The following is a 20,122-nucleotide window of genomic DNA, read 5'->3' on the forward strand; positions in this document are numbered from 1 at the left end:
CCCCGCATCGGGCTCCCTGCTTCTCCCTCTCCCACTCCCCCTGCTTGCGTTCCCCCTCTCGCTGTGTCTCTCTGTCAAATAAATAAAAAAAATCTTAAAACAAAAAATCTTTAATTCAATGGTTTCCCCCGTGACTCTGTCACAGAGCGAACATTTCTGACGGATACAAGACATCAAGTCGAAGTGACAACCGCTCGCGTCCTACTGGAAGCAGGTCGGAGGGAAGGGAACGAGGGCTCCGGAATACAGGAAAGTATCCTAAAGAGCTACGCTTTTTAAAAAAAACCAGATTTGACTTTATTTCGGGAAGAGGGAGGGCGCGTGCGTGCGCCCTGAGCGGGGCAAGGGGTGAGAAGGGCAGCAGCAGGGGCGCGGCGAGCGGGGCTCGGCCTCAGCGCCCCGAGATCGCGCCCGGAGCCGCCAGGACTGCGGCGCCCGACGGGCTGAGCCGCCCAGGCGCCCCTCGGGACCCCCTGAGGAAGGCCCTCAGAAACGGGTGAAAAGCCCGAGACCGCGACCTCCGCACTGAAGGCAGCGGCCTTCCAACTTCGGCGCGCTCGGAATCTCGGGCGGGACCGACGGCGAGGCCTCGGACGCGGGACGCGAGGCCTACCTGAGCATCAGCCATTTCTTCTCCTCGGCCCTCGGTCTGCGGGCTCCTTCCTCGGAGGCGGCCTCGAGCGGGAAGCACAGCCGCCGCGGGAGAATCCGCCCTCAGAGCGGCCGACAGGGCCTCCGCCCCCGCGACCCGGTCGCCCGCAGGCGGGGCCGCGAAACGCGCCCCAGGCCCGACCTCCCAGGCCTTTGTGTCAGGGCCGTGCGCAGACGACGAGCTCGCGGTCGCACCCGGGCCCCGCGTCGCCCCGTCGCCCCGTCTCCGCTGCCGTCAGGGCAGGCGGCGGGCTGCGTGCGGCCCGCGCTCGCCGAGAACCGCAAGCCGCGCGGCGAGCCCACGCGCCCGCCAAGTGAGGGGCCCGCGCGGGCCGCGCGCCACAGGAAGCCGGATCGCGCCGGCCGGGCCCAAGATGGCGGGCGCCATGACCGGAAGCGCGCGACCAAATAAGGAAGAAAAGGCGCGGAAGCGCTGCTCCCGAGAAAGGCCCAGCCCGAGTCGCCCGCGGCCCGGCCCCCGGCCGACGACCGCCGGTCGCGCGGAGCGGCGCGGTCTCCGTCGGGGTCTCCGTCGGGGCCTCCGGCTCGCACAGGCCGAGCGCGGACGTGGCTCCGGCAGGCTTCCCGGTCTGTGTCGCGCTTCTGCTGTGCTCTGCGCGTCCCTGAATTCTTTCTTGGGACAAGAGGACGACACTTGGGCTGGATATTTGGGACGCGCCGCATCGAGGCCCCGCGTCGCCCCGGTGCGCCCGGCAACACCTTCAGGGGGCCTCCCCTCGCACAGGCGCCCGCAAATTCAGCTACAGCCTAGAGCCCTGTGCTGCCCGGGCCGGACCCTCCCGGCCTCGTGTCGCACAGACCCTGTGTCCCCTCCTTGAGCCACAGCCTGCTCGCCACGCTCATGAAATAACCTGAACCCTGGCCGCGCTCGGAATCACCCGGAGCGGGGCGCCTGGGCGGCCCAGACGGTTGAGCGTCTGCCTTGGGCTCAGGTCATGATCCCGGGGTCCTGGGATCAAGCCCCACATCGGGCTCCCTGCTCAGTGGGAAGCCTGCTTCTCCCTCTCCCACTCCCCCTGCTTGTGTTCCCTCTCTCGCTGAGTCTGTCTCTGTCAAATGAATAAATTTTTAAAAAATCTTAAAAATAAATAAATAAGGGGCGCCTGGGTGGCTCAGTCGTTAAGCGGCTGCCTTCGGCTCAGGTCATGGTCCCAGGGTCCTGGGATCGAGTCCCGCATCGGCCCCCTGCTCAGTGGGAAGCCTGCTTCTCCCTCTCCCACTCCCCCTGCTTGTGTTCCCTCTCTCGCTGAGTCTGTCTCTGTCAAATGAATAAATTTTTAAAAAATCTTAAAAATAAATAAATAAGGGGCGCCTGGGTGGCTCAGTCGTTAAGCGTCTGCCTTAGGCTCAGGTCATGGTCCCAGGGTCCTGGGATCGAGCCCCACATCGGGCTCCCTGCTTCTCCCTCTCCCACTCCCCCTGCTTGTGTTCCCTCTCTTGCTGAGTCTGTCTCTGTCAAATGAATAAATTTTTTAAAAATCTTAAAAATAAATAAATAAGGGGCGCCTGGGTGGCTCAGTCTAAGCGTCTGCCTTGGGCTCAGGTCATGATCCCGGGGTCCTGGGATCGAGTCCCGCATCGGCCCCCTGCTCAGTAGGGAGCCTGCTTCTCCCTCTGCCTCTCTCTGTCTCTCATGAATAAATAAATAAAATCTTAAAAAAAAAAGAATCACCCGGAGCCCTGAATGAACACAACACGGGTGTTTTCGCCCAAAGCAATGGACAAAATCCGAGGGGGAGGCCACCACATAGGATCCTTTTTGAGACTCCACACGTGATCCTATGGGGAAGCATTTGGGGAGGTGACCAGGCACCTTAATCTGCTGGATATTTAAAATAACCAGTCGAGGGGCGCCTGGGTGGCTCAGTTGGTTGAGCGACTGCCTTCGGCTCGGGTCGTGATCCCGGAGTCCCCGGATCGAGTCCCAAATCTGGCTCCGGCTCAGCGGGGAGCCTGCTTCTCCCTCTGACCCTATCCCCTCTCATGCTGTTTCTCTCTCTCTGTCAAATAAATAAAAATAAACAAAAATCTTTAAAAAATAAAAATAAATTAAAAAATAACCAGTCTAGGGGCGCCTGCGTGGCTCAGTCCTTAAGCCTCTGCCTTCAGCTCAGGTCGTGATCCAGGGGTCCTGGGATCGAGCCCCGCATCGGGCTCCCTGCTTCTCCCTCTCCCACTCCCCCTGCTTGTGTTCCCTCTCTTGCTGAGTCTGTCTCTGTCAAATGAATAAATTTTTAAAAAATCTTAAAAATAAATAAATAAGGGGCGCCTGGGTGGCTCAGTCGTTGAGCGTCTGCCTTCGGCTCGGGTCATGATCCCGGGGTCCTGGGATCGAGCCCCGCATCGGGCTCCCTGCTCAGTGGGAAGCCTGCTTCTCCCTCTCCCACTCCCCCGGCTTGTGTTCCCTCTCTCGCTGTGTCTCTCTCTCTGTCAAATAAATAAATAAATAAAAATCTTAAAAATAAATAAATAATATAATATAACCAGTCTAAAATAATCCTTATGCCAAAAAAGACATATTTGGGGGTTACAAAATGCTCCCCTTCATGTGGAAGCAAAAGCAGGAGAAAAAGTTAAATATCCTTACTTCCTACAGCCCATTGACAAGTCCTTAAAACAGGTAGAGTGAAGCTCAACGGCCTCTATGTTAATACTTTGCTAAGGGCAAAAGCCAATCTTAGCTTAACATTATCCCAAACACCCACCCTCACCCCAGGATCCTGTAAGTCTACTTTAATATATAAAAATTCTTTTGGAAACTTCCGTTTTCTCTACCCCCCCAGGATATATGTTGGCAATCATCCTCCAAACATATGGCCCACTGATACACATCTGAAGGGCCTCATGACTAAGGGTCTTATTAGATGGAAATAAATGCCCTTTATCTAACCCCTCAAGGTCCTGGAAATCTTGCTTCCAAAATTCCTTAGAGACTTACTTATCCCTAACCTCCTCCCTATTTGAAAGTATATAATCTGCCTCTCCTCATGACCCCGGTGTAGCTCTTTCAGCCCAAGGATCCTGTCCCATTAATAAAAATGGTGAGTAATAAAACCACCTTTTTGCACCAAAGATGACTCAAGAATTCTTTTTTGGGGCGCCTGGGTGGCTCAGTTGATTAAGCGACTGCCTTCAGCTCAGGTCATGATCCTGGAGTCCCGGAATCGAGTCCCGCATCGGGCCCCCTGCTCAGCAGGGGGTCTGCTTCTCCCTCTGACCCTCCTCCCTCTCATGCTCTCTGTCTCTCATTCTCTCTCTCTCAAATAAATAAATAAAATCTTTAAAAAAAAAAAAAAAGAATTCTTTTTTGGCCGTGGGCTCTGAACCCCAACATATTTTCTTTCTTTCTTTTTTTTAAGATTTTATTTATTTATTTGAGAGAGAGAGAAAGAGAGCACATGAGGGAGGGGAGGGTCAGAAGGAGAAGCAGACTCCCTGCCGAGCAGGGAGCTGGATGCGGGACTCGATCCCGGGACTCCAGGATCATGACCTGAGCTGAAGGCAGTCGCTTAACCAACTGAGCCACCCAGGCACCCCCAACATATTTTCTACATCATCCTTTAGTAGGTAAATGTTTATTTTCATGAGTAACTGCCAGTTTTCCAAAGTGAATACACTTTTTACACTCCTATCAGCAATATATGAGAATTCTAATTGCTCAACATTTCCACTGAAATTTGATGTTATCCTTTTTTGCTCTCTGTTAGCCATTCTAGATAATAGTAAGTGCTTTCTCACTGTAAAATATGAAGTGGTCTTGCTGTTGTCCTACTGATTGGGATGAATGTGTAGGAGAGGAAAACTCTTTTCTTCCTTCTAGATTCTTTGGCTGGTCTAATAATTAAACTGACATAAAACAGATTATTCAAAGGAGAAAAACAAATTTAATTTCTTCATTATAAGAACCCCAAAGATATTAGACTCAAAGACAAGCAAATGATGCTCAAATGCCATTCTGACCTAAGGAGAAGGGGATAGAATTTAGAATTTCAAAAAGGGGGAAGTATATTCACAGGAAAAAGGAAAGAGCAAATGCTGGCAAATGTTTTCCACAACAGGCAGGTGAATCTTTCTCATAAAAAAAAATATCTCTAGTATTAGCTCTCTTCCAGATTGAGGTCCCCTATCTAATTTCTTTTGTCAGTTAAATGAGAGGCAAAATAACATAACCTGAGTCTGCTGGGTTCTAATTGCCTTCAACTCAAAACAGTCCACATGCAAAGTGATTTATTTTTGACATCACATATTCTCTCCCAAATGAAAAAAGAAAAAGTGGCTCAGCTGGTTAAGCATTTGAGTCTTGATCACAGTGTTGTGAGTTCAAACCCTGCATTGGCCTCCATGCTGGGCATGGAGCCTACTTAAAGAAAAGAAAAAGGTAATGTGTGTATGTATGTGTGTGTGTGTTGTATGTATATACCTATTTCAGCCTCAGAAGTGAAGGAAATATTTCCATTTGCAACAGGATGTACTCAGAGGACATCTTGCCAAGTTAAATAAGCCACGCACAGGAATAAACCAGTTCTGTACATAATCACATATAATCCACATATATGTGGAATCAATAAAAAGTTAAAATCATAGGGGTGCCTGGGTGGCTCAGATGGTTAAGCGTCTGCCTTCGGCTCAGGTCATGATCCCAGGGTCCTGGGATTGAGCCCCGCATCGGGCTCCCTACTCCCTGGGAGCCTGCTTCTCCCTCTGCTTCTCTCTCTCTGTCTCTGTCTCTCATGAATAAATAAATAAAATCTTTAAAAAAAAAAAAAGTTAAAATCATAAATGTGAAGATTAGCATGTTTGTTGTCAGGGGCTGAAGGTGAGGGAAACAGTTGAGATGCTAGTCAAATGGTAAAAAGATGCACTTGGGCAAGATAAATAATTACTGAAGGTCTGTCAGCTAGCCCTCTTGCTCAACCGCAGGCCCCAGCAGTTAAAACCAGAAATAGACAAGAAGACCACTTAACTCATGCTGTGAAACCCCTCGTTTGTACTTTTTATCACACTTTTTTTAGGCCTTGAAGATGTTTTAAAATGACCAGAACATTCCAGTTGCCAGGCCAGAGAATCCTGATAGCAACAGAATGCCTGCAAGAACTCATCCCCATCTCTGCTCCTTCTCAGCTCATGACTGTGCACTGAACACGTACCAACCCCCATACAGGATCGCGTGCTCCCTGCCTGCTCTCTTGCATGTGCCCCCTGAACCTCTCCCTATAAAACACTAGGTGTCCATTCTATTGGTAGAGAGATCAGTTATTAAGGCTTGAATCTACCTTCTCTCCCCAAAATAAATTTCTCCCTTTCGCTTTTCCAATCCCTTGTCTCTTGAGTTCTTGGCTTCTCTTGTGATGAGTTTATAGGAGTTTTTTCAGCAACAGTGTGGGCAAACCCAGCCAGGAGCTATCCTTTCATTTTGTCCAGCCCCCTAGGGATTCATTCCCTTGGACAGCGCACTTGGCCAAGGCAGCGTACCAGAGCTTGTCTGTTCATTTCCTGAGTTAGGAGTGATGCTAAATAGGTCAGTTACAGGCCTAATACACATCACTCTGGCTATAATTAATAGTAGTGTATTGTATACTTAAGATTTGCTAGGAGAGAGCATCTTAAAAGTGTTCTCACCGCACATGCAAATCTTAGCTATGTGAGGTGAGGTATATGTTCATTAGCCTGATTGTGGTAGTCATTTCACAATGTATATTTGTATTTACTTTTTAACACTTGAGCAACTGGGCGCCTGGGTGGCTCAGTTGGTTGAGTGTCTGCCTTCAGCTCAGGTCTTGATCCCAGAGCCCTGGGTTCGAGTCCCACGTCCCTCCTGGGTTCCCTGCTCAGTGGGGAGTCTGCTTCTCCCTCTCCCCTCGCTCCTCCCCCCTGCTCATGCTCTCTCTCTCTGTCAAATAAATAAAATCTTAAAAGAAAAAAAAACTTCAGCAACTACAGGATGTTCAGAGGTAGGAAACAGGGTGCTAAATGGGTTGGCTCTTAAAGCACAGAATCTAGGGGCACCTGGGTGGCTCAGTCAGTTAAGCGACTGCCTTCGGCTCAGGTCATGATCCTGGAGTCCCGGGATCGAGTCCTGCATCCAGCTCCCTGCTCAGCGGGGAGTCTGCTTCTCCCTCTGACCCTCCTCCCTCTCGTGCTCTCTGTTTCTCACTCTCTCTCGCAAATAAATAAATAAAATCTTTAAAAAAAAAAAAAAAGCATAGAATCTAATAAGACAGAATTTGGGAACCAAAACATACAGTTCTTTCCTCCCATATATCAGCTTTGGGGTTTCAGCAAAACCTGAGCACCTGCCATTGAGATGTTGTAACCAAACTCAGGTGAGTTCGCTCCTTGGTGAATTCTAGGTAGAGTACGAGCTACACCCGGTGGAGTTGTCACACAAAGGAAAACTTGGGCGCCTGGGTGGCTCAGTAGGTTAAGCGACTGCCTTAGGCTCAGGTCATGATCCTGGAGTCCTGGGATCGAGTCCCGCATCGGGCTCCCTGCTCGGCAGGGAGTCTGCTTCTCCCTCTGGCCCTCCCCCCTCTCATGTGCTCTCTCTCATTCTCTCTGTCTCAAATAAATAAATAAAATCTTTAAAAAAAAAAAAAGGAAAACTCATTTGCAGCGAATAAAAAGTTATTTTGGAATAACTTCCAAAGCCTTGACTCCCTGAGCAGGGGTGAGTGGGTTCCTTTTCTTTAGGGTTAGAATGAATATTCAGATTGAGGAGTTCTGTCATCACTGGGAGAGGCAGGTATCAGGTTGCACAAGTAACTGTCAGTCTAGGGGAAGGGTTGAGGAGCGAGCTCTTAGAAGCCTGTGCAAACTGAATGGAGCTTTGGGCTCCTTATCTCAGGACAGGAATGCAGGGCCTTGCTTACTCTTTGAAAACAGCGCTGGAAATTTGTGCTACTGATGTCTGATATGGTTAGGCCAGACTGTTAGTTTTCTCATTCCCTTTGTTCCCTTGAAGTCCTGAACTACTGAGGTCTTTGCACTGCTCTGTAATTCTGACACATTTTAGGAAGTTCTGCAGGAAGTGTGCTAGGACAAGCAGAGCCCGTAAGGCATAGATCACAGAAAATAGCTGGGGACTTAAAAGGACTCCTTTCTTTTGCTGAGGACCCCTAACTCTCTCTGCTTACAATGTGGGAGGAGCGACAAACCAAAACTCTCATCTCCTCTAATCTGTTCAGTGGAGGGGAGAGATGAGGGTGGGGCCAGGCCTGGACAAAGCCTCAGAGGAGCAGGGATCTGGGTGGGGCTGTGGAGGGAGAGCTCTCGAGGCTTCTGATCTCCCTGCCTACGGGGCATTGCCAGTTCTGTCTTCCGAAGTTTGGGTAAGGGACAAGGGCAGGCTGCTCTAAAATGGGCCACTTTGGCATATTGTTTTGAATTGAGTTATTTATGAAACAGCCAATGCAGAAAGAACACTCTGGGCCACCTGGGTGGCTCAGTCGGTTAAGCGTCTGACTTTGGCTCAGGTCTTGATATCAGGGTCCTGGGATTGATCCCGTGGGGCTCTCTGCTCCGCGGGGAGTCTGCTTCTCCCTCTCCCTCTGCCCCTCCCCCCTGCTTGTGCTCGCTCCCTGTCTCTGTCAAATAAATAAATAAAATCTTTAAGAAAAAAAAGAATTAAAATGACTGAGACTGGTTACAGGAGAAAAAAACTTCAATCACATACACATGAAAGACCAATAATGAAATTGAGACCCAAAGAACTGATCAGGACAGACAGTTTTTATACTTTTTTTTTTTTTTTTAAGATTTTATCCATTTATTTGACAGAGAAAGAGAGACAGCGAGAGAGGGAACACAAGCAGGGGGAGTGGGCGAGGGAGAAGCAGGCTTCCCACCGAGCAGGGAGCCCGACGCGGGGCTCGATCCCAGGACCCTGGGATCATGACCTGAGCCGAAGGCAGACGCTTAACGGCTGAGCCGCCCAGGCGCCCCAGTTTTTATACTTTTTTAAAAAAAAACAAGTCTGTGAGGAATTGGCAGGATAAAGAAAACTTGTGTTTGGGCCTCAATTAGTAAGGAATTCTTAAGAGAATTTGGGCTGGAGTAGTAAATTAGTGAAAAGTAACAAGGTTTGTTCATGTAGACTTCTCAGCTCTAAATTTTCTACCTCTAGTGATAAGAATGTCTCTGTCTCTTGGTACAGGGAGGGCACTTCTCACATGGAAGATTGATTTCTTGCTTTCTGGAGACTGATGGGGGTCAGAGTGTTCTTTAGTTTAAGCAGACGCTTAACTGAGCCATCTAGGAGCCCCTAGACATATATTTTTGCTTTGAGTGGCCATAGGACAACGTTCTGGTCACTGAGATAGAAAAAGTAGTGTTCAGACCGGGAACCTGAAGGACTCCATAAAAATCTGCTTTTTGCTCCTTTTCCCGCTTCTCTTTTTGCCAGGACCTACACCCCCACTTTACACATGTCCCATAGGACAAATAAGGTATGTCCTCCTTGTATGGGACAAGGAACTAATGATTTCTTTTTTTTTTTTTAAAGATTTTATTTATTTATTTGACAGAGAAAGACACAGCGAGAGAGGGAACACAAACGGGGAGTGGGAGAGGGAGAAGCAGACTCCCTGCCGAGCAGGGAGCCCGATGCGGGACTCGATCCAGGGTCTCCAGGATCATGACCTGAGCCGAAGGCAGTCGCTTAACCAACTGAGCCACCCAGGCGCCCCGGAACTAATGATTTCTTAGCTAATGATTTTTTCAATAGATAACACCTATGGAGTGGCCAGGTGAGAATGACCAGAGGAAGTCATCATGCACGTATTTGAGAGCACCGAAGCTAGACATCTGGACACCAATCACTGACTTATGGGGGGTACCTGGGCCTTTATCCTTGTCCTAACCAGTTCCTGGATGCCAGAGAAGACATATATACCAGACCACAATCCTCAATAAAATCCCCAGGCCCCAAGCAAAGATGAGACTCTCTCTCCTTTCCTTTCTGAGTCTCCCAGACAGTGTGTACCTGCACCGTCTCTCTATTCCTTCAGTAAACTCTGCTCTCACCTCCCACTGGCTCACATTTCATTTCTATCCTGTGTGTGGCCAGAGAGAGACCCTCTTGGCTGGTCCTGCGGGACCCCCTCTGGGTCCTTGGACCGAGCCTACCTGCATCCTCTTGGCGACCAGGAAGGGACATTCAGAGGAACAGCAATTATACCCCCAAACTGAGTCTGTGTAGCGTTTTGACTTTCGGGCCCTGCGAAGTTCCTCGTCTGGGAAACAGAGCTGCTTTACCAGCAATGTGATTTCTATCTGTGCTTTTCTGTGTAATTGGTCTGTTCTCCAGGGAAGGAGGAAAACTGGAAGAACGGGCCTGGGAACCTGTTCTTACTTCCCACTCTCTTTCTTTGTGCGCTGAATTACTTCAATTTGCTCTGCCTCCCTGTAGCGTAGGCTTCCTCTGGGAATCCCCAGGCAGAAGAGTCAGCCCTGGAAGCCGGCACCCAGGCTCACTCATCTGTTTCCCAGACTAGAACTTGGACAACTCCTGGAGCTTGCTCCCCACTTCCTTGGTGCTACTTTAACGGGCTCTGGGGCTTCACTCTCACTATAATAACTGCAAACTTTCTTTATCCCGACTTCTGGACAATTTCAAGGCTGTTAGTTGGGAGGAGACTCGCTCAGCTCCAGAGAAAAGGGACACTTGCTCCTTCCCACCAAAAAGGCGTTCTTAGGCGACTAAGAACCGAGGGAAAGCGTCTGAAGTTATTCCTTGCTGCCTGTGGTCTCCTAGGGAAATGCCCCCATGATGATTGATTTCTGGATCACCAGCGGATGCACACATAAGGTTAGATCATTCAGCGCTCCAAGTTCCCACAGCAGTTCTAGATAGCTGCTGGAAGAATCTGACAGACTTAAAGAGGGGGAAGATCAGCCCATTGGTGGCTCTCTGGGAAGTTCTCCCCACCTGATCCATCACCCATCTCCCTGAAATAGAGTCTGGGCTCCAAACTCTCTCTCTTTCTTTGTTTTCTGTTCACTGCCAGGCGGATATCTCCTCATCGGCAATTCTGAGATACTGGAATTGTGTTGAGGACTGGTGGCCAATCACTGTTGTTAAGGACAGAAGCTCTAGAATAGAGACCGGTCCTGCTGCCCCCAGTTGTATCTGATTTTCAGCTTATGGGGCAGGACACATGCAATCCTGACCACACATAAAATTTTTTCCAAAGATTCTTTCAACAGAAACCTACAACTTTCTTTTTCACATTCAGATTTTGTCCTAAATTTTTTCCTCTTTAAAGGACCAGTCTTATTTTGGGACAAAACTATTTTCTTTTCCTTCAATGAATATGTATGTTTATACCTTATAATTTTTCTTAGCAAAAACTCAGCTCTTAACTTTCCTTGCCTACAGAGTTATTTCCCTTATTATTTCCAATAGTCTTAATTACATTCATTAGAATTCTCAACGCTTAGAAATGTTAATTTCTGGTGTAAACTAAGTAGGAAGCAATTGTGAAATGTCTGTTAAACCAGAATTCTTTAGATTGCCAATTTATGGATATAATTCAAAATTTCTAGAAACGTACATTTTCATAGTACAACTTTTTTTAAAAGATTTTATTTATTTATTTGACAGAAACACAGCGAGAAAGGGAACACCCAAGGGTAGTGGAAGAGGAAGAAGCAGGCTTCCTGCGGAGCAGAGAGCCCGAAGCGGGGCTTGATGCCAGGACCCCGGGATCATGACCTGAGCCAAAGGCAGACGCTTAATGACTGAGCTACCGAGGCACCCCGATAATTTTTTAACAAAGCAAAAAATATGTTTATTAACAGACCCAATTTTATCTTTAGTTTCTTTATGATAAAAGTAGATAAACCATGGTCAGTACTTAATGTTTTAATATTTTATCTTATTCTGAAATGATCTGGACTATCCATGCACTAAACTTTACTCATCATTTAACTTAGCAGAACTTTAAAATTTTAGGTTACCAAAGATTTAGAAAGCTATTAGAAGTTTACCTACAAACGTTTTTATTTTACTTACATCTATTTAATTTTTTTAAAGTAAGCTTTGCGCCCAACATGGGCCTTGAACTCTCAACCCCAAGATCAAGAGTTGCATGTTCCACTGACTGAGCCAAACAGGTGCCCCACATCTATTTAATTTACTTGGTGTTAAAATTATGCTTAGACCACCCACTAAAACTCTGAGGCATTAGGCATAGTCTAACATTATTCTAACTTTTTTTGGATAAATTTTGCACCAGAAATACCATGAACTTATTTAACTTTCAGTAAACACAAGTAGAATAAAAAACTTATATTTAATGCTGATAGCTCTAAAGACATGTCTAATTTATTTATGTATTTTTTTAAAGATTTATTTATTTGAGAGAGAGAGAGCACTCACATGCACACAGGGGCATGGGTGGGGGGAGCGGCAGGGGGAGAGGAAGAGGAAGAGGAGCAGACTCCTCCCCCTCCCCAACCAGCGTGGAGCCCGAAGTAGGGCTCCATCTCACGACCCTGAGATCATAACCTGAGCCTAAATCAAGAGTCAGATTTTTAACAGACTGAGCCACCCAGGCACCCCAAGACATGTCTATTTTAGTTAAACCAACAACCTTGAATTAGCTTTAATACAGAATATTTTCCCAGATCACATGAACTTGAAAAACGTTTGGGTTAGTTCCTATCTTTCTGACTTTTAGAATGTCCAATCCTTGCAAGAACTTGCCTTCAAACCAACTAACTAGAGTTCCTTTACATATTAATTTTAGCAATACCACTCAGAGATAGAGAAACTATCTTACATTTACAGCATATATGGAAACACAGACGAGATGTAAACAAAATCTCAATTTTGTTTTCCTATTTGTGGAGAGGACGTTATAGGCCCAATTTTTAAATACTTCTCTGTATTCATTCATTCATTCATTCATTCATTCATTCATTCATTTTTATGAAAAACTTCTCCCTAAAGCTCTCATGTCAAAGATTGGCTCTTAGGTCCTAGAGAAGATGGGGGTAGAAAATTTGTAACAAGGGCAGAGAGAGAGTATCTAATTTCTCCAAGGTAGATATTTGGAGCATATCTGCCTGTTATCAGAGATGCTAAAGTCTGGGCATAAAAGCTCTCTCAGCAGGTTGTATTTTAAAAGGACTCCCCCCCCGGCTTTTTTTTTTTTTTTAATTTTTTCTTTAGTCTGTTCCCCCTGGTGGGGCTGAGGGGGCTGTAGCTGTCCCCCACCTCTCCCTGCCTCTTGCCCCTCAATAAAATGATCTTAAACCACCAAAAAAAAAAAAAAAGAGAGATTGTGGGCTCTGTTTACATTTCAAAGCCATGATAAGATTTATAATTTCATATGTATATTAATATAGCCAATATAAAGGATATATATATTTAAAGGATCCATCATGTGGCCATGGATGAGTAAGATCTACCAATAGCAACTCAACCAGTAAGTCTTTTAATGGCTCAACAAAAGATGCAAGACGTATCCAGAGAGACCATAGATGATGCAACTCTCACGATCCAGAAGTTTATTCCCAAAATTTATCTAAGAAAGCAAAGATCTTCATTGCACAGGTGGTAAGGATGGTGTTTCCAGTCTCCCCAAAAAATGTGAGATGCAGGGCAACCGGCTGCCTCAATCAACAGAGTACGCAACTCTTGATCTCGGGTTTGTGAGTTTGAGTTCCACATTGGGTGTACGGGTTACTTAAAAATAAAATCTTGGGTGGGAGGGATGGGGTGACTGGGTGATAGACACCAGGGAGGGTATGTGCTCTGGTAAGAGCTGTGAATTGTGCAAGACTGTTGAATCTCAGATCTGTACCTCTGAAACAAATAATGCAATCTATGTTAAGAAAAAAAAAAAGAAGAAGAAGAAGAAGTTAGCAGGAGGGGAAGAATGAAGCGGGGGAAATCAGAGGGGTAGACGAACCATGAGAGACGATGGACTCTGAAAAACAAACTGAGGGTGTTAGAGAGGAGGGGGTGGGAGGATGGGTTAGCCTGGTGATGGGTATTGAGGAGGGCACGTTCTGCATGGAACACTGGGTGTTATGCACAAACAATGAATCATGGAACACTTCATCTAAAACTAATGATGTAGGGCGCCTGGATGGCTCAGTTGGTTAAGCGACTGCCTTCGGCTCAGGTCATGATCCTGGAGTCCCGGGATCGAGTCTCACATCGGGCTCCCTGCACAGCAGGGAGTCTGCTTCTCCCTCTGACACTCCCCCCTCTCATGCTCTCTCTATCTCATTCTCTCTCTCAAATAAATAAATAAATAAATAAAATCTTTAAAAATAAATAAATAAATAAATAAAACTAATGATGTAATGTATGGGGATTAACATAAGAATAAATAAATAAATAAATAAATAAATAAAATCTTAAAAAAAAACAAAGGTAAGATGCCTCCAGTCATTGACCTGCTAATCTGTGACACCAGGCAGATCCTTCTGGAATGGGACTTTCCAACACTAACAAGGAATGAAGGTTGAGATGACCTAAGTTCCTATGGGCTGGAACCTCTCTTGACAAACACCTCTGAGAGCTGGCACAGCCAGAGAGTGAGAGAGGCTTGGATCCTTAGTCTATTCAACTGGTCACCATGGAGTACCCCAGTAAGTGTACCCTCTGGATGATGGAAAACAAAGAGGATATTCTCATTGGTCACAAAGTCAAGCTCTTAGGAGATGGAGCAAGACAAAAGAAAAAATATAACAGATTTATCTAAACTTTGGGCCTCTTGCAGTCAAACTAATACCTAAGAGGGATGAGCCATGGGCTGAAAATGTGTGTTGTTTTATCATGTACCTTGTTGCATGTACGTTTTATTGAGGTTGTCAGGTGACCTAATGACAATCTAACCCATTCCATGAGCAATTTATCTTATAACAGGAGTCTTCCTAAGTGGTGGATTCTCTAACACCTTTTAAGTACTAGATCTGTGCCTATCAATTTTGTGATTTTGGTTTCAAAGCTGTCCATCAGGAGCTGACAACAAGCAACATAAAGACGCAGACAAAAGAAAACAAAGAACATGCCTGGGGGAAAAATGGATCAGGAACTGAAGAGTACTCTACCAAATTTACCTTCCGCTCAGGTCATGATCCTGGAGTCCCAGGATCGAGTCCCACATCAGGCTCCCTGCTCAGCAGGGAGTCTGCTTCTCCCTCTGACCCTCCTCCCTCTCATGCTCTCTGTCTCTCATTCTCTCTCTCACAAATAAATAAAATCTTAAAAATAAATAAATAAAAAATAATAATAAAAAATAAAAAAGGAGGTCTAACTGCTAGGGTAAATGAGGCAGAAGAAAGAATTAGTGAAACAGAAGACCAAATGATGGAGGATAAAGAAGCTGAGAAAAAGAGAGATAAACAACTACTGGATCACGAGGGCAGAATTTGAGAGATAAGTGATACCATAAAGCCAAACAATATTAGAATAATTGGGATCCCAGAAGAAGAAGAAAGAGAGAGAGCAGCAGAAGGTATTGGAACAACTTATAGCAGAGAACTTCCCTAATTTGGGGAAGAAAACAGGCATCAAAATCCAGGAGGCACAGAGAACCCCACTCAAAATCAATAGAAATCATCAACACCCTGACATCTAATAGTAAAACTTACAAATCTCAGACACAAAGAGAAAATCATGAAAGAAGCTTGGGACAAGAAGTCTGTAACCTCCAACAGTAGAAACATTAGATTGGCAGCAGATCTATCCACAGAGACCTGGCAGGCCAGAAAGGACTGGCATGATATATTCAATATACTAAATGAGAAAAATATGCAGCCAAGAATATTTTATCCAGCTAGGCCATCATTGAAAATAGAAGTAGAGATAAAAAGTTTCCAGGACAAATAAAAAATAAAAGAAATTGCAATCACCAAACCAGCTCTACAAGAAATATTGAAAGGGGTCCTCTAAGCAAAGAGAGAGCCCAAAAGTAACATAGACCAGAAAGGAACAGATACAATATACAGTAACAGTCACGTTACAGGCAATACAATAGCACCAAATTCATATCTTTCAATAGTTACCCTGAATATAAATGGGCTAATGCCCCAATCAAAAGACACAGGGTATCAGATTGGATAAAAAAGCAAGACCCATCAATATGCTGTCTGCAAGAGACTCATTTTAGATCCAAAGACACCTCCAGATTGAAACTGAAGGGTTGGAAAACCATTTACCATGCTAGTGGACATCAAAAGAAAGCTGGGGTGGTAATCCTTTTATCAGACAAAATAGATTTTAAACCAGACTGTAATAAGAAATAAGGAAGGACACTATATCGTACTTAAAGGTTCTATCCAACAAGAACACCTAACAATTGTAAATATTTATGCCCTTAACATGGGAGCAGCCAATTAATAACAAAATCAAAGAAACATATCAACAATAATACAGTAATAGTAGGGAACTTTAAACACCACCCTCACTGAAATGGACAGATCATCTAAGCAAAAGATCAACAAGAAAATAAGGCTTTAAATGACACACTGGACCAGATGGACTTCACAGATATATTCAGAACATTCCATCCCAAAGCAATATATATTCTTCTCTAGTGCACATGGAACAATCTCCAGAATAGATCACATCCTGGGTCACAAATCAGGTGTCAACTGGTACCAAAAGTTTGGGATCACTTCCTGCATATTTTCGGACCACAGTGCTTTGAAATTAGAACTCAATCACAAGAGGAAAGTTGGAAAGAACTCAAATACATGGAGGCTAAAGAGCATCCTACTAAAGAATGAATGGGTCAACCAGGAAACTAAAGAAGAATTTTAAAAATTCATGGAAACAAACAAAAATGAAAACACACACACACAAAAGAAAACACAACTGCTCAAAATCTTTGGGATGCAGCAAAGGCAGTCCTAAGAGTGAAGTATATAGCACAAGCCTTTCTCAAAAAACCAAGAAATGTCTCAAATACACAACCTAACCCTACACCTAAAGGAACTGGAGAAAGAACAGCAAATAAAGCCAAAACCCAGCAGGAGAAGAGAAATAATAAAGATCAGAGCAGAAATCAATGAAATAGAAACCAAAAGAACAGTAGAACAGATCAATGAAACCAGGAGCTGTTCTTTGAAAGAATTAAACTTATCAAAAAGAAAAGAGAAAGGACCCAAATAAATAAAAGCATGAATGAAAGAGGAGAAATCACAACCAACAACGAAGAAATACAAACTATTATAAGAACATATTATGAGCAAATATATGCCAACAAATTAGACAATCTGGAAGAAATGGATGCATTCCTAGAGATGTATAAACTACCAAAACTGAACCAGGATGAAATAGAAAACCTGAACAGACCTATCACCAGCAAGGAAATTGAAGCAGTCATCAAAAATCTCCCAACAAGAGCCCAGGGCCAGATGGCTTCCCAGGGGAATTCTACCAAACATTTAAAGAAGAATTAATACCTTTTCTTCTAAAACTGTTCCAAAAATTAGAAATGGAAGGAAAACTTCCATACTCATTTTATGAGGCCACCATTACCTTGATCCCAAAACCAGAGACCCCACCAAAAAGGAGAATTACACACCAATATCCCTGATGAACATGAATGCAAAATTTCTCACCAAAATACTAGCCAATAGGATCCAACAGTACATTCAAAGGATTATTCACCACGGCTAAGTGGGATTTATTCCTGGGCTGCAAGGTTGGTTCAACATCCCCAAATCAAACAATGTGATACACCACTTTAATAAAAGAAAGGTCAAGAACCATATGATCCTCTCAATAGATGCAGGAAAAGCATTTGACAAAGTACAGCATCCTTTCTTCATTAAAACTCTTTACAGTGTAGGGATAGAGGGTACATACCTCAGTATCATAAAAACCGTCTATGAAAAACCCACAGCGAATATCATTCTCAATGGGGAAAAACTGAGGGCTTTTCCCCTAAGGTCAGGAACACGGCAGGGATGTCCACTATCACCACTGCTGTTCAACATAGTACTAGAAGTCCTAGCCTCAGCAATCGGACAACAAAAAGAAATAACAGGCATCTGTATTGGAAAAGAAGAATTCAAACAGTCACTCTTTGCAGATGATATGATACTTTATTTGGAAAATTAAAAGACTCCACCCCAAAACTGCTAGAACTCATACAGGAATTCAGTAAAGTGGCAGGATATAAAATCAATGCACAGAAATCAGTGACTTTTTCCTTTTTTTTTAAGCAGACTCCCTGCCGAGCAGGGAGCCCGATGCGGGACTCGATCCAAGGACTCCAGGATCATGACCTGAGCCGAAGGCAGTCGCTTAACCAACTGAGCCACCCAGGCGCCCCAGTGGCATTTCTATACACCAACAACAAGACAGAAGAAAGAGAAATTAAGGAGTGGATCCCATTTACAATTGCACCCAAAACCATAAGATACCTAGGCATAAATCTAACCAAAGAGGCAAAGGATCTGTACTCAGAAAACTATAGAATACTCATGAAAGAAATTGAGGAAGACACAAAGAAATGGAAAAAAGTTCCATGCTCATGGATTGGAAGAATAAATATTGTGAAAATGTCTATGCTACCTAGAGCAATCTACACATTCAGTGCAATCCCTATCAAAATACCATCAACTTGGGGCGCCTGGGTGGCTCAGTTGGTTAAGCGACTGCCTTCGGCTCAGGTCATGATCCTGGAGTCTCAGGATCGAGTCCCGCATCGGGCTCCCTGCTCGGCAGGGAGTCTGCTTCTCCCTCTGACCCTCCTCCCTCTCCTGCTCTCTGTCTCTCATTCTCTCTCTCGCAAATAAATAAATAAAATCTTTAAAAAAAAAAAATACCATCAACTTTTTTCATAGATATGGAACAAATAATCCTAAAATTTGTATGGGACCAGAAAAGAACCCAAATAGCAAGAGGAATGTTGATAAGGAAAACCAAAGCTGGCAGCATCACAATTCTGGACTTCCAGCTCTATTACAAAGCTGTCATCATCAAGACAGTATGGTACTGGCACAAAAACAGACACATAGATCAATGGAACAGAAGAGAGAGCCCAGAAATGGACCTCAACTCTAGGGTCAACTCATCTTTGACAAAGCAGGAAAGAATGTCCAATGGAAAAAAGACAGTCTCTTCAACAAATGTGTTGGGAAAATTGGACAGCCACATGCAGAAGAATGAAACTGGACCATTTCCTTACACCACACACAAAAATAGACTCAAAATGGATGAAAGACCTAAATGAGAGACAGTAATCTATCAAAATCCTTGACAAGAACACAGGCAGCAACCTCTTCGACTTCAGCCGCAGCAACTTCTTCCTAGACACATCACCAAAGTCAAGGGAAGCAAGGGCAAAAATGAACTATTGGGACTTCACCAAGATAAAAAGCTTTTGCACAGCAAAGGAAACAGTCAACAAAACCAAAAGACAACAGACAGAATGAGAGAAGATATTTGCAAATTACATATTAGATAAAGGGCTAGTATCCAAAATCTATAAAGAACTTATCAAACTCAACATCCAAGGAACAAATAATCCAATCAAGAAATGGGCGGAAGACATGAATAGACATTTCTGCAAAGAAGACATCCAAATGAGCAATAGACACATGAAAAAGTGCTCAACATCATTTGTTATCAGGGAAATACAAAACAAAACCATAATGAGATACCACCTCACACCAGTCAGAATGGCTAAAATTAACAAGTCAGGAAAAGACAGATGTTGGCGAGGATGCAGAGAAAGGGGAACCCTCCTACACTGTTGATGGGAATACAAGCTGGTGGAGCCACTCTGGAAAACAGTATGGAGGTTCCTCAAAAAGTTGAAAATAGAGCTATCCTATAGAGGATCATAGGGGAAGAGAGGAAAAAATGAAAGAAGAAAGCAGTGAAGGAGACAAACCATGAGAGACTCTTAATCTCAGGAAACAGAGTTGCTGGAGTGGACGGGGTGGGAGGGATGGGGTAGCTGGGTGATGGACACTGAGGAAGGTATGTGTTGTGGGGAGCACTTGTATTGTGTAAGACTGGTGAATCACAGACCTGTACCCCTGAAACAAATAATACATTATATATTAATAAAAAAATAAAAGAAACTTGGGGGGAAAAAAAAGATCCTCCAACACTTACAAGTTTGTATATTTCCGAACTGGGAGGTTGTTATTTGTTGGTGGGAGACTAAGAACCCTCAGGAAAGGGCAAATTTCTGATGTTCAGAAATATTTGACTGAAAGGTCAATCCAATCCTATTTTCAAAATGGTTTAAACTATTATTTTCAACATGAACTAGGTAAGTTTCCACATTTTCCAAATTTTCTTTCCTTGAATATGAATATTTGATTTCGGTCTTTGCTTGCAGAAACAGACTATTTTGGAAAAGTAGCAGACTTAAAAAGGTTGTTTTCCCAAGAAGTTTTGTATCCTTCATCATTTTTGGCAAGAAGATTCTAATTATGGGCAGCTGTCTAAGTTTGGGTATGTTCTTTAGGA

General features: G+C 44.6%; 1 protein-coding gene across 2 annotated transcripts in view; it reads right to left on the minus strand.

Moving 5' to 3' along the window:
* LOC117997780 (zinc finger protein 331-like) overlaps positions 1-696 on the minus strand; it is a 51,922-nt gene extending 51,226 nt beyond the window's left edge. For both annotated transcript variants that reach the window (XM_034986142.1, XM_034986140.1), the window contains exon 1: positions 614-696. In XM_034986142.1, coding sequence (XP_034842033.1) covers positions 614-628 — 15 coding nt within the window. In that variant the 5' untranslated portion in view covers positions 629-696. The remainder of the gene's footprint in view (positions 1-613) is intronic.
* Positions 697-20,122: the final 19,426 nt, after the last annotated feature.

This window comes from Mirounga leonina, unplaced genomic scaffold (genome assembly GCF_011800145.1).
Source record: "Mirounga leonina isolate KUSES-001 unplaced genomic scaffold, KU_Mleo_1.0 Mir_376, whole genome shotgun sequence".
Lineage (NCBI taxonomy): Eukaryota > Metazoa > Chordata > Mammalia > Carnivora > Phocidae > Mirounga > Mirounga leonina.